The sequence below is a fragment of the Podarcis bocagei genome (assembly GCF_964188305.1).
Source record: "Podarcis bocagei genome assembly, chromosome: 13".
NCBI classification, from domain to species: Eukaryota; Metazoa; Chordata; class Lepidosauria; order Squamata; family Lacertidae; genus Podarcis; species Podarcis bocagei.
In genome coordinates, this window is record NC_138138.1 from 54731564 (window position 1) to 54745705 (window position 14142).

The following is a 14142-nucleotide window of genomic DNA, read 5'->3' on the forward strand; positions in this document are numbered from 1 at the left end:
TAAATGCACAATTGCAGCCCATACATTTTCTGCTGTTATCTATGCATTAAAATATATGGACATGAGACAGGGAGGGTGAAAAGTGTGTTTGTGTGTGTGGTGTTGGTGGAACTCAATTTTTCAGTCTGTAATTCAAAGTGGATTTGGACATCCATACAGAAAATGTTCGCGTGCTGCTTGGCTTATTTGGGGTTTTCGTATGTTAGCAGGGTGGAAGGAGTTTAAAGGGATTTTTAAAAATTCACAGCAAGCTATTCTAGCTGAGAACAGTCATGCAAGTTCTTTATGTCTGCCAGCAAAACCCATTCTCCTTCCCTAAGCCGCACTGAAATGACCCAGGAGTTTTGCCAAACCACAGTGGTGTGGAAGAAAGAGCGCAAATTTAGGGGCAGGGGAAGAAGGTTCATCTTTCAGCTTAAAACCTTCGGAGATAACAGCCATCTTTGGGGTGTGGTTTCAAAGTCTCACCAAGGGCTTCTCCTGTCTGCAAGCCAAGCAAAAGGCAGTTTCAGGGTTTGGGGAGCTTCGGCCTCCACCCCCAATTTGCTACCTACGGCCTCTCCTACCTGTGTGAAACAGCCCCACAACCACAATTAGGGACCATATTGCTTTGGGGACAGTTGTCCATATCATTCTTTTCTGTCTGTTTCTCTTCCTAGGCCAACTCCCCACCGGTAATTGTCAACACAGATACCTTAGAAGCACCAGCTTATGTGAGTTACTGGATGAATTCTTCCTTTTCTTTCCCCCTCCCCACAACCTTTCACACTTTTAACATATTCCAAAGCACCTCTCTCCCTATTTTGTTCGCTTCTTCTTCTTTTTTTGCATTGCTGCATTAACACAATTCCTCTCTGTCCCCTCTCTTTCAGGTAAATGGAACGGAAGGAGAAATGGAATACGAAGAAATAACTCTAGAGCGGGTAATTCTTATAGACATCGTTGATTCTGGGTGGGTGGGATTTTTTTACTTAGCCCAGGGAACCTAGACGGTCACTTTTTCCAGGAAGGACTTGATCACTTAATGACAAATCCACAGTTACAGTTGATTGGGAGGTCTTGTGCAACAAACCTGCTCCCCCCCCCCCCATGAAAGATCAGACTTTTTTTTGCAATTAATGAAAGTGACGGGGAAAAGAACCGGAAAGTGTGGGTGATGCTTGCTTTTATGCAGCGTCATCTAACCTCCCCTCAAAGAAATTGGAATGAATGCTCGTTAAATAACCAGCATCATCTAAGGTGCATTCAAATGTGGGGAATATTGTGTTAGTTTTCCTGATTACAATGCTAGTGCTTCTGTCCCGTTTTCTAATGTTCCATTTTATGCTGCAGTACCTGTTGTGTTATGGACTGTGGCTTTTTGACCAATGTACCGACATGCCGCGTTAAATTTCATTCACACCAAGGAATGTCATTAGGCAACATCGCTGCTCCCCCACTCTTTCCGCACATGTCTGCTTCCCTCCTCTCCATGATTACCCCATGAAAACAGCAGGAAAGAACCATATGCCAGTGTACCTACCATATGCCACCCCAAATTTCACTACTTTACTCCCGCCACTTTCTGGGTTAAGTGGGCTGCAAACTGTGTTTTTTTCCCCTGGAACCAGATAACATGGAAATGAGCATTAAATGTGGAATTATATTCTGTCGGTTTTCTAGAAATGACTCTTACGTTATGTGGAACCTCAAATATAATGCAGGAATTAACACCTAGAGAAACATCAGGGAAATTGAATAACCTATGTGATTGCAGCCTTAATCAGGATGAATGAACAATAAACAGGTTCTTTGGAAGTTCTTCCAGAGTGGGAAGAGTATGCATTTTTTAAAAAGGGGGGTCCCAAGCCTTTGTTCATGCTCTAATTAAATTCTGGCCTCTTCCTTTGGGTGGGGCATGACTTTTTCCTCCAGGGTAACTCCGGTTTGGGATTCAGCATCGCCGGTGGTACTGACAACCCCCATGTTGGGGATGACCCAAGCATCTTCATCACTAAGATCATCCCTGGTGGGGCAGCAGCACAAGATGGCAGGCTAAGGTACCAATGGCTTTGGGGGAAGCTTTTTTTGCAGGGAGGATGCTGACTGGGCTGGAGACAGTGAGTCTTTTTCTAAGGCACTTCCAGATGGCCGTTAGTCCCACGAGGGAATCATTTCAGCAATTTCAGGCTGCACAGTGAAAGTGGGCTAGTCCTCTTGTGCAACAGACTTGCTTTCCCCCAAAGAGCGGACTTATTGCGATAAGGAAAGTGAAGGAGGGATGCGTTGGAAATTGTGGGATAACGCTTGCTCTGATGCCAATGAAAATGAATGCTCATTAAATAGCCCACATTGTCTATAAACTCCCTGCAAAAGCAAATCAGGATGAATGCTCCATAAGCTGGTCATATGGGAGTTTTGGGAAAGGGCTCAGAGGTCATAGAACATCTGCAAAAGGTCCCAGTTTCAATCCCCTGGTATTATAAATATGTAATTAAATTTGTATACCACCCTTTATCTGTAGATTTCAGGGTGGTTCACAGCATAAATGGCATCTCCAAGGGGAGCTGGGAGAGAACCCAGCCTGAAATCCTGGCGAGCCACTCTGTCAGTGTGAACGATACTGAATTAGATGGACCATTTGTCTGGTTCAATATAAGGCAGCTTTCTGTATTCCTGTGTTTTGAAGAAAGGGACACAGCTCAGGGATCGAGCACCTGCTTTGCATGCAGAAGGTCCCAGGTTCAGTCACCAGTGGCATCTCCTGGTAGGGCTGGGAGAGACCTCTGCCTGAAATTTTGGAGAGCCACTGTTGCCTGTCTGCGTGGGGAATGTTGATTTGACTCAGTACAAGGTAGCATCCTATGTTCCTTCATTGGCCCAGTCAATACAAAGGTGTCTTCAGCCCCTTACGTGCCTGCAGGGGCTTCTGTTGGAACAGTTTCTTTGCCGTGTAGAAGGTTCTGAGGTTCAATCCTTGCCATCTCACTTTTCAAAAAAGAAAAGGGGATGAGGCTCAACGAGCCAGTTTCAAGGGAGGGGGTGGGTGAATCGTTTGTCTGGTTATCAATGAGATCTCATAAGACTTTTATCCAGAACCTTTTGCCCTGGGGCCATGCCCCCACATGTTTCAGTAGCTCCCAGTATCCTGGTGCTAAACGTGTCTTTCTGATCCGGCTGTGACACAGGGTGAACGACAGCATCCTCTTCGTCAATGATGTGGACGTGCGGGAGGTAACGCACAGCACGGCTGTTGAGGCCCTGAAGGAGGCCGGCTCCATTGTGCGTCTGTATGTCATGCGCAGGAAGCCGCTGGCCGAGAAGGTCATGGAGATCAAGCTGATCAAAGGCCCCAAAGGTGAGGGAGCCTAGCTCTGTCCCCCCCCCCCTGACAACTCCTTAAAGAACGCCCAGCCCTTCAGGTGCATGAGAAGGGACTGCGGAAAGCTGTTTTGTAGAGGCTTTTCCCCTTAGAAGCATCCTCCTTATTTCAGGGGAAGAACCAGAATCCTGAATCAAGGATGGGCAACCTATCATCATCATCATTTTCTTTAGTAATTTAAATTTCTATACCGCCTTTCATCTGAGGATCACAGGGCAGTTTACAATATAAAAACACAAAAAATGCACAACTTAGTAACAAACAAAAACAATAAGCCACCCGCTGCAGTTTTAAAGGCCATAGATTAAAAAGGCCATAGATTAAAAAGGGAGAAAGGTTGTTTTCTGCTGCTCCAGAGAAGCGGACACGGAGTAATGGATCCAAACTACAAGAAAGAAGATTCCACCTAAACATTAGGAAGAACTTCCTGACAGTAAGAGCTGTTTGACAGTGGAATTTGCTGCCAAGGAGTGTGGTGGAGTCTCCTACTTTGGAGGTCTTTAAGCAGAGGCTTGACAACCAGATGTCAGGAGTGCTCTGATGGTGTTTCCTGCTTGGCAGGGGGTTGGACTTGATGGCCCTTGTAGTCTCTTCCAACTCTAGGATTCTATGATTCTAGATTGTTTAATTAGCCAAAGGTCTGGGAGAAGAGGAACATTTTTGCCTGGTTACTAAAGATATGTAATGAAGGTGCCAGGCAAGCCTCCCTGGGGAGACCATCCCACAAACGGGGAGCCACTACAGAAAAGGCCCCGTTCTTGTGTTGCCGCCCTCCAGACCTTTCGTGGAGGAAACACACTAAGAGCGGCCTCAGAAGGTGATTACAGGGTCCAGGTTAGTTCATTTATTTATTTATCAAATATCTATACCACCTTTGTGGACTAAGCAGCACTTTATCCTGGTTGAAAGCAGTAGTAGGTGGGGCCAGACACACACACACACACACACACACACACGCACACACACACAGCTATTTCCTGTGGAAACAGAGACCAATGTTCAGTTGTATCCAGGTCAAGTCCTACTTATAGTAGACCCATTGAGATTAATGAAACTAGTGTAGTCATGCTCATTGATTTCCGTGGGTCTGCTCTGAGTAGGGCTAGCATTAGATACAACCCTAAATAACTTAATTCCAGTTTCACTTCCCATTTTCTCCGTGGACATTTAAAAGTTTGTTTAAAAACAAGCACTCCTTATTTTTCCTGACTGTGCAAAAGGCAAAAAGAGCTTAGTAAACCACAGGAGCATAATGCAAATAAAATCCATGCTCAGCCGAACTGCAAGCTCTGCTTTTCAAGTATTCAAAGCCTCCAACTTCAAAATGGAATTGCATCCAAAATTGGATGTATGCAGTTGCAAAATGCATGGACATTGTTTGCATATCGGCAAGGAACTCAAGCCTGGCGGGGGAATAAATTCTCCCACTTCATCCCCCTCTTGGGGATGAATTGCCGCACGTGAATGGACATATACTGATCTAGCTTCCCCCATTCCATGCAGCCTGATCCCCTCCAGATATTTTGTACTACAACTCCCATTCACCTGGAGGAGACTGCTCTAGGAAAACTGGAAACAACCTACTATGGAGAATTCCACCTTGTCTCAATGACTCTGTCCCCTTGCACTATGGAGAATTATCATCTTTCTAAAAAGGCTCCTCCCATGGGGGAGTAAACCTCACCCTCTTCAAAAGTCTCCGCCTCTCCACTTTCTTCCTTACCTGTTGATTTTCTTCTTCTTCTTCTTTCTCTTCCCACCTTCCTTCCTTCCTTCCCCACAGGTCTCGGCTTCAGCATTGCAGGTGGCGTTGGCAACCAGCACATCCCCGGCGACAATAGCATCTACGTCACCAAAATCATAGAGGGGGGTGCAGCCCACAAGGATGGGCGCCTGCAGATTGGGGACAAGATCCTGGCGGTAAGGATAGGTGGAGAAGGCCTGATGCCAGAGAGCAGTTGGACCTCTTGGTCTGGTCCAGACCCAGACTTCAGGAAAGGGGAGAAGGGGAGGGAAATCTGGGAGACCAGGGTTCAAATCCCCTCTCAGCCATAAAGCTTGCTGGGTGACCTTGGGCCAGTCACAGTCTCCTCTCAGCCTAATCTACCGCACAGGGTTGTCGTACGGATAAAATGGAAAGAGGGGAGAACCATGTACTACCATGAGCTACTTGGAGGAAGGTGGGATTTAAATGGAATAAATGGCAAAAATAATTTAAATGGACTGAGTGGTTCCCTGGGTTTTTTTTCTGAGGGTAAACAGAAACGTAGGGGAGGGAGGGGGGGTCTCCAACCCCCCAAAAGTGAAAAACACAACAGAGATGGTCATTGGTTTTAAGTATTTAAGTGGGGTGCAGCCTTGGGGCTTGTCAAAATGCGCCTGAAATATTAGACTGTTGAAAATGGTACACAATGCAAAACGAACTACCTCTCTGCACAAATCTGGGTAATTTGATTTGTTAGCGCTGGAAACCCACAGAATTCATTGAAGACCAAAACCTCGGTAAGCTGGATAGCCGTTTTGTGGCTCATTCCCAGCTGTCCTGTGTCTTGAGTTTCTTTGGCCCTGTGAATGTTTGGCTGCCCCAGTTCTGCATCTCACAGAAATACTTAATTATCTTCTTGTGGTGTCTATTTTTATTTATTTTTAGCAACCTAAGTAAAGAGGGCTGCTCTGCCTTATCCCATTGGAGTCATGAAGGTGTTATTTTTCCTTGGCCTAAATCTCTGCACAATACCCCACACTAGCAACTGGAGACTGGGTGTTGGGTGGGGAGGTTGATTTTTGGGAGAGGAGAGGTGCAGTGAATAAAGCAGCCTTTGCTAATCTGGTCCCTTCCAGATGTTCTGGACTACAGCTCCCAGCCTGGGGCTGATGGGAGTTGTAGTCCAAAACATCTGGAGGGCACCAGTTTGGCAAAGGCTGGAGCAGACGCAAGGCATGCGATCAGCCAGACTTTGTGCAGGTTTGGAAGCAGAGAAGTTCCCTAGATCACTGAGCACCACTCCAGCCTGCAAATAGGACTCAGAGGACTGAAAGCCCACCCTTCTCCTTGAAATGCTACTTTTCTATAAGCAGGGATTATTGTTATATATGCTTTCCCATGTTATATATGCTTTCCCACACCTTGCCAGGTAAACAATGTGAGCCTTGAAGATGTTATGCACGAAGATGCCGTTGCAGCCCTGAAGAACACATATGATGTCGTGTACTTGAAGGTGGCCAAACCCACAAATGTTTACCTGAATGATTCTTACGCCCCGCCTGACATCACTTCCTGTGAGTGGTTTCCTGTTCTCCCTACTGTGTCTGTGTTCGGCTGTCTTGTGGAGAACCGGTTAAAAGGGAGTGTCAATTCATACGCTGTCTGGGACACAACTGGATTTGATGGTGGAAGATTATCCTAAACCGAAGATGCTTGAAAAACTGTAGATTTTTGTGTTCCACACATTTCGCATTTTTATTGCCACATTTGCAGTAATAAATACTGCTGGATTTTGGGTGATTTAGAAAGTTAGCAAAGTGTTTAATGTACCATGTGGGACAACAACGATCTGTTGTTGTCCAGCTTGATTTAAGAGCATTTCTCAATGTTGCGTTCATAACTTTGGTTTCACTGCCTTCCACTGTGCTGTTAAAGCTTTTATCTTTTCCTTTTTTCATGCATTCTGACAGCCTATTCCCAGCATCTCGACAATGAAATTGGTCACCAGAGCTACCTGGGCACAGACTATCCACAAGCCATGACCCCCACCTCCCCTCGGAGGTACTCCCCCATCCCTAAGGAGCTGATGGGTGAGGAGGATATACCCAGGTAAGCTGTGCCCTTTCTGGCTCCTCCCTCTGGGCGTGGCTGTTCTGTTTCCCCATAGCACCACCAAGCAGCAGTTGCTGTCCGTGGTCCTGAAGAGTTTCTCTCTGTTGCCCAGTTCAAAGCTGCACCCATCTTCCCCCATCACCTCGCGTGCATCTCATCCATCCCATATCCGGCTACTCAGGGCTGCCAGAGTTGCAAATATTTTGGCACAGGGTAGTAATGCAGCCAGCCCCAAACTTCTTCTTTCCTGTGGGGGTTGTGTAGGTCACAGTCCTGTCGGGCATTTGGAGTTGGTGGCTCATTGCTGCCTGCCGCTGCATCCGCAGTCAACAAGCTGCTTCCAGCTTCCCCCTGTTTCTCTCCTTCCTTCTGCAGGGAACCGCGCCGCATTGTAATTCACCGTGGCTCAACAGGGCTGGGCTTCAACATTGTTGGGGGTGAAGATGGCGAGGGAATCTTCATCTCTTTCATCCTGGCTGGGGGGCCGGCCGACCTCAGTGGGGAGCTCCGGAAAGGGGACCAGATCCTCTCGGTAAGAACCGTTCCTTATCCCTGCATTGGCAGGTGCCTGGTTGGAAGAGGCAATTGGCTGGTACCCTACAATTGAACCTAAATGATGCTCACTTCCCTTGATAAGAATTAAGATTAGCCCTGCTGGATCAGATCAAAGGCCCATCTAGTCCACTTTTCCATAATGGACAACCAGGTGTTCCAAATGGAAGTCCATAACCAGGCCATGAGTGCAGTACCCATCTTCTGCTCACAACCCCAAGCAAATGGTTATTCAGAGACCAGCTCCCTCTTATCCTGGATGCAGCACATTGCCACCCTGGTTAGTAGCTGTTGATAGAATCATAGAACTGTAGAGTTGGAAGGGACCATGAGGGTCGTTTAGTCCAGCCTCCTGTAACGCAGGAATCTTTTGCCCTTTGTGGGGCTCTAACCCACGACCCTGAGGTTAAGAGTCTCATCCTCTGCCAACTGAGCTATCCCAGGGTTTTCTTCCTCCATGAATTTGTCTTTTAAAGCAATCTCTACATCTTGTGGTAGCAAAAGCCAGAGTTTTGACTCTGTGCCGTATGGAGACATCTTTCCTTTTGTCTGTCTTGAATCTTCCAACATTCAACTTGGTTTTATGATCCTGCTGGGTTCCTGTATTACAAAAGGGAAAAATTTCTCTCTGTCCACTTTGGTCCCCTCTGGACATCCTTTTTATTCTGCATTAATGATTATTTGTGCTCATGATAGTATTGGGGTGATTTTTATACTCAATCCCACTTTCAGAGTGGTACGTTTCTGCAAATGTTTTGGTGTGGACATGCTGCTTTCTTTCTAATTAGTTCATGTTCCATAACCTCCTCCTGAAATTCTGTAAATTTTTATACCACAAATGTTCTGGTTTATTTTTTTGTCCCATGTTTGGTCATGTTCACACCATACATTGAAAGCACCATGATACCACAGTGATAGCGTTCCCCCAAAGAATTGTGGGAGCTGTAGTTTGTTAAGGGTGCTGAGAGTTGTTAGGAGGCCCCTATACCCCTTGCAGAACTACAATTCCCAGAGTTGTCGTTGTTAAAGCACTCTAGAGTTAAAGCACTCCAGATGGCAGTAATAAAGTGGAATGATGTGTTGGTAGCCTGCTATAAATCCACTGCTAATGCTCTATTATCACAGCCATGACTTGTTGCAGGACACCCCCCCCCTGCAAAAAGCCACCACCAGCCTGAAGGGACTTCTTTCCCACACTCTGAACAATGTTATACACCTCTATTATGTTGCCTCCTTTACTTTCCTCTTTTTCTAAGGCAAATAGCCTCAGATGTTGTCATCTCACTGGAGAGTTGGCCCAGCCTCTTGATCTTTTTGGTTGCCTTTTCCTTCCCAGGTCAACGGTGTGGACCTCAGGAACGCCACACATGAACAAGCAGCCATTGCTCTGAAAAACGCCGGCCAGACGGTCACCATCATTGCTCAGTACAAACCGGATGGTGAGTTCTGTTCTGCAGAAGCCCCTCCTGAGAGGGAAGAGATTTGTGTGTGTGTGAACTGCCTGGGAAATGGTGCTGTCGCTGCCAAATGGGGTGGGGCAGTGGTGCCTGCTATCCAAGGAGCAATGTAAGGGGTGATGAAGATGTCCTAGGGGAGAATCCTCAGCATTTTCACCTTCAGGGATGAATGAATGGAGAGTTTGCAAGGAAAGGTGGTCAAGGAACCACATGAGAGACGATTGGTGCCTGTTGATGGGAAAATGGAAAGACAGAAGGGTGGGAAGTTGGGTTGGCTGGTTGCAGGCACATGTAGGGCAAGGCCATGTGTGACAAAGGGAGGGGGCAGTCTGTAGGTACCGTATTTTTTGCTCTATAGGACGCACTTTTCCCCCTCCAAAAATGAAGGGGAAATGTGTGCGCGTCCTATGGAGCGAATGCAGGGGGGAGGCAGGCAGGAAAAGCCCCCAAAAGCCGCACGCAAGCTCTGCACAGCTCTTGCAGGCTTTTCCGCGGCCAGTCAGTCCCTTCTCCCAGCCTCTGCCTGCCAGAGAGGTTGCACGGGGCTAAAGAAGCCATAGCCCCGTTCAGCCTCCCCCGGCTGGAGAGGTTGCGTGCGGCTATGGCAGAAGCCAAGACAGGAGCGGGATGCATCCCGCTCGCTGTCTTGGTTTCTTTGCTCTTTGGGGCTGGGGGGCAGCGCTTCCCCCCCCACCAGCCCCACAAGCTTGGGGAGCAGCAGAAGGCTGCGCGCCTTTCCGCTGCTCCCCAACCTGCTCTTTGAGGCTGGGGGGGAGGGCTTCCCCCCGCCAGCCCCAAAGAGCAGGTCGAAATGAACCTTCACTGAAGGTTGCCTTCACTGAAGCCTGGATAGCGAGAAGGGTTGGTGCGCACCGACCCCTATCACTCTCCAGGCTTCCAAGGTAGCCGCCTGAAGGTGACTGAACGCACCTTGAACGGCGCCTTGTTTTAGAGGGGGAGAACAAGGAAAAAACTTTCTCTCCCTCTCTGCGCAGCACCTCCTGCCGCTTTGCTGAAGGGGCGCTGGGCAGAGGGGGGGGAATATTTTTTTTCTTGTTCTCCCCCTCTAAAACAAGGTGTGTCCTATGGTCGGGTGCGTCCTATAGAGCGAAAAATACGGTAGGTGGGTAGGATTCAATGGGATTGAGAAGACTAAAGAGGTGCTGGAAGTTGCATGGCCCAGGTGAGCCCAATATGGTTGAGGTGAGAGGGAAACTGTGCAATGGGGTCTGTTCAGAGGTTTGTGGGGGGCTGGGGCCACATTCACACTGTGCATTTAAAGTGGTATCATGCCACTTTTAAGTTGTCATGGCTTCCTTCACCCACCAAAGAACCCTGGGAGCTGTAGTTTGCTATGGGTGCTAAAAGGTGTTGGGAGACCTCTTTTCCCCTCACAAGGCTGCCTTGGAAAGAGGGATAGATTGTAAAACCCCTCTGGCAACTGTAGCTCTTTGAGGGGAATGGGTGGGGTGTCTCCTAACCATTTTTAGCACCCATAACAAATCACAGCTGCCAGAATTCTTTGGGAGAAGCAATGATTGCTTAAAGAGGTATCATGGTGCTTTAAATTGATGGTTTGATCTGTGGAGACTGGTGGAAGGTTTAGAAGACTGGGTTGTGGAGTTGGGTGGGCAGCTGTGTAGCCGAATGAACTAGATGATTCTGTGAGGGAAGTTGAGTCATACTGACCCTGACCCTGTCTGTAACCACCCACTGCAGAGTACAGCCGCTTTGAGGCCAAGATCCACGACCTCCGGGAGCAGCTGATGAACAGCAGTTTGGGCTCAGGGACAGCATCGCTGCGGAGCAACCCCAAGAGGGGTTTCTACATCCGGTGAGATCACAGCTGCCTTCTCCTCAGTAGCTTGGCCATCCCCTGCCCCCTGCTCCTGAATTACTAGTAGATTTTAGCATCTGAGCACCACCAGAATCCATAATACTGCAGGTCCCTCTGAGTTTAATCTATGGGGGCTGGGTTCAAAAGCCATTTTCTTCCTTGGGCTCACTTTCTCCCACCTGTAAAATGGGAGCATGTCAGGGTTGTTTTACGGCTGGATAAGAATTATAAAGGGCTCTGTTCAGCTAGAGTTCCATATAAGGTAAAGGTAAAGGTATCCCTGCCCGTACGGGCCAGTCTTGCCAGACTCTGGGGTTGTGCGCCCATCTCACTTAAGAGGCCGGGGGCCAGCGATGTCCGGAGACACTTCCGGGTCACGAGGCCAGCGTGACAAAGCTGCTCTGGCGAGCCAGAGCCGCACACGGAAACGCCGTTTAGCTTCCCGCTAGTAAGTGGTCCCTATTTATCTACTTGCACCCGGGGGTGCTTTCGAACTGCTAGGTGGGCAGGAGCAGGGACCGAGCAACGGGAGCTCACCCCGCCACGGGGATTCGAACCGCCGACCATGCGATCGGCAAGTCCTAGGCGCTGAGGTTTTACCCACAGCGCCACCCGCGTCCCTCCCGAGTTCCATATAAGCAATTATTAATTATGATAACCTCTTTCCTTTGAAACAGAGAGGCATTTTAACTAAAACCATCCCTTTTATGTTGTTTCTGAGTCTGAAACCGATAACCAGACTTAGTGTCTCTTTACGTCCAGTGTTGGAAAATAGTATAGCCCTGCTGATGTTGCTGGACTACAGCTCCCATCTTTTCTGACCCTGGTCTGTGCTGATGGGAGTTAGAGTCTTCCAACAACTTCTGAGTGACCACAGATTAGCTCTCCCTAAAGTAAGTACTGCAAATATCCCCAGGCCATCCAAGCAATTCTGTCAATGCAAAAAATGTTCCCTTTCAGAATTTACATACCGTGTTCCCTATGGATCAGCTGTTGCCCACCCTTTTGGACTAGTGGGCACATTTTGAATTTTGGGAGAGAGCTGGGGGTGCCAATCACAAAGTGGCTTCCAGGGGGTATGACATAGCACAAAATGGCTGCCATTGAGAACGTGGCATAATGCAGAATTAGAGAGGCAACAACCACCCCAGACAACCTTATGCAGGAAGCCAGCTATGTTCTGATTTTGGACACTTAAAACAATACAATACCTCTTTAAACCCTCATGGTTTGCCCCAAAGCATCCTGGGAAGTGCGGTTTGTTAAAGGTGGTGAGGGATGTAAGGAGACCCCCATTCTCCTCCAATAGCAGCAGAGTTCCCCATGAAGAGAGATTGACTGTTAAACCACTCTGAATATGAAGAGGGGGATAGGTGGGGAATCTCCTAACAATTCTCACCAGCCTCAAAGAACCAAAGCACTCATAATTTGTCAGGGTCTGCCATGACTGTTTAAAGTAGCTTCAGACTGCATTAAATGCATGGTGTAAATGTGACCCCAGCCCAGAAGGCTCTAGCTGCACCTGATGTTGGGTCTCCCTGCCTCCTGCCCCACCATTTCCAATGGGCACCAGCTCCCACTGCTCCCGTGTTCACCCCCGGCCAACCTCCTCTCCCTCCCAACTCCCAGGGCGCTCTTTGACTATGATAAGACCAAGGACTGCGGTTTCCTGAGCCAAGCGCTGAGCTTCCATTTTGGCGACGTCCTGCACGTGATTGACGCTTCCGACGAGGAGTGGTGGCAGGCGCGGCGCGTCCATCCGGATGGCGACAGCGATGAGATTGGCTTCATCCCCAGCAAAAGGCGGTATGTGTGAAGGAGTCTTGGCAATAGGGGGTGGGATCAGAGGGAAGCTGTTTGTGTCACTGCCCTAAGCCTCTGCCCTCTGTTTGTGTCTCTCTCAGGGTCGAGCGACGGGAATGGACACGGCTAAAAGCAAAGGTAACTCACGCTCCATCCCTCTCTTGTTGGTGGAAGCTGAAAAAAGGCACTCTTGTGTGTGTGTGTGAAAGAGGGAGAACTTCATCCTGATGAAAAAGGTTCCCACTTGCACCCCAGTGTGCAAGTATGTTTTGTCTTCTCACACACACAGCGGGCGCCATTTCAACACAAGGCAAATCCCCACATGCAGGGAACTGGACCTGCCGATCAACTTGCTTGTCTCCACCCCTAGCCTCTAGGCCAGCCTTCCACAATTTCTCACCCTCCGCCATGGGCATAGCCAGGATTTTTGTTAGAGGGGGAGTAGAACCTCAGATTTGTATTGATTCAGGAGGGTCAGCTACCCCCCTGCCCCCCCTGGCTACGCCCATGCCTTCCGCATATTTTGGATTACAGCTCCCATTTTAGCTCCACCATCCTACAGCTGCTCTGGCTGTTCAGGCTGGGAGTTGTAATCCAAAGCAGCTGGAAGGTACCAGGTTAGAGAAGACTGGCCTAACCAAATTCCCTTCCCCTCCCACTGTTGTACCCAAATGACTGGCATTCAGAAGAGTGGTGTGTGTTTTGCCTGGAGAAGAGTGGGTTAAGGGGTGTCATGATGACCACACGTTTGAGGGGCACATCTTGGAGGGATCATAGCTCAGGAGTAGAGACTCTGCTTCGCCTGCAAAAGGTGCCAGGTTCAGTCCCCGACAGCATCTCCAGGTAGGGCCTGAGAATGCCCTTGACCTGAAATGCTGGAGGGCCTCTGCCAGTCAGTGTGGACAATGCTGAGCTAGATGGACCAGCAGTCAGATTCAGTAGAAATCTTTTTTCCACGCATCTTTTTCTATAGCTCCAGATTGTAGGACCTGAATCAGCCTCTTAGGAAGGGGATTTTGGCTAAACATTAGGCAGAACTTCCTGGCTATGTGACTGGTTTGACAGTGAAACAGACTGCCTCACAAGGTGGCAGACTCTCCTTTGTGAAGAAGTTTTCAAAGAGAGGCTCGAGTAGAGAGGTTGGGCTAGATGACCCTCGAGGACCCTTCCAACTCTGTGATCCTGCAGGAAGTACATTTCCTCCATCAACTGGTTTAATCCAGTTTTCAAGCTGTCCAATTTGGGGGCCGTGGATGCCTCTTTTAGGAGCGGATCCCATAAGCAAGTTAAGGCATAGTGTGAGGGACGTGTTTCT

General features: G+C 48.5%; 1 protein-coding gene across 17 annotated transcripts in view; it reads left to right on the forward strand.

Moving 5' to 3' along the window:
* Positions 1–14142, forward strand: part of DLG4 (discs large MAGUK scaffold protein 4) — a gene marked incomplete at its 5' end in the record, with an annotated part of 129254 nt that overhangs the window by 105985 nt on the left and 9127 nt on the right. For 12 of the 17 annotated variants that reach the window (XM_081167820.1, XM_081167831.1, XM_081167834.1 and 9 more), the window contains 12 exons: positions 660–713; positions 873–921; positions 1889–2039; positions 3168–3337; positions 5145–5281; positions 6496–6640; positions 7037–7175; positions 7554–7710; positions 9067–9169; positions 10907–11021; positions 12654–12830; positions 12929–12965. In XM_081167820.1, the coding sequence (XP_081023946.1) occupies positions 660–713; positions 873–921; positions 1889–2039; positions 3168–3337; positions 5145–5281; positions 6496–6640; positions 7037–7175; positions 7554–7710; positions 9067–9169; positions 10907–11021; positions 12654–12830; positions 12929–12965 (1434 nt within the window). Of the gene's footprint in view, positions 1–659; positions 714–872; positions 924–1888; positions 2040–3167; positions 3338–5144; positions 5282–6495; positions 6641–7036; positions 7176–7553; positions 7711–9066; positions 9170–10906; positions 11022–12653; positions 12831–12928; positions 12966–14142 lie in introns of all 17 variants that reach the window. The other 5 variants (XM_081167829.1, XM_081167832.1, XM_081167836.1 and 2 more) reach the window with 1 other exon arrangement.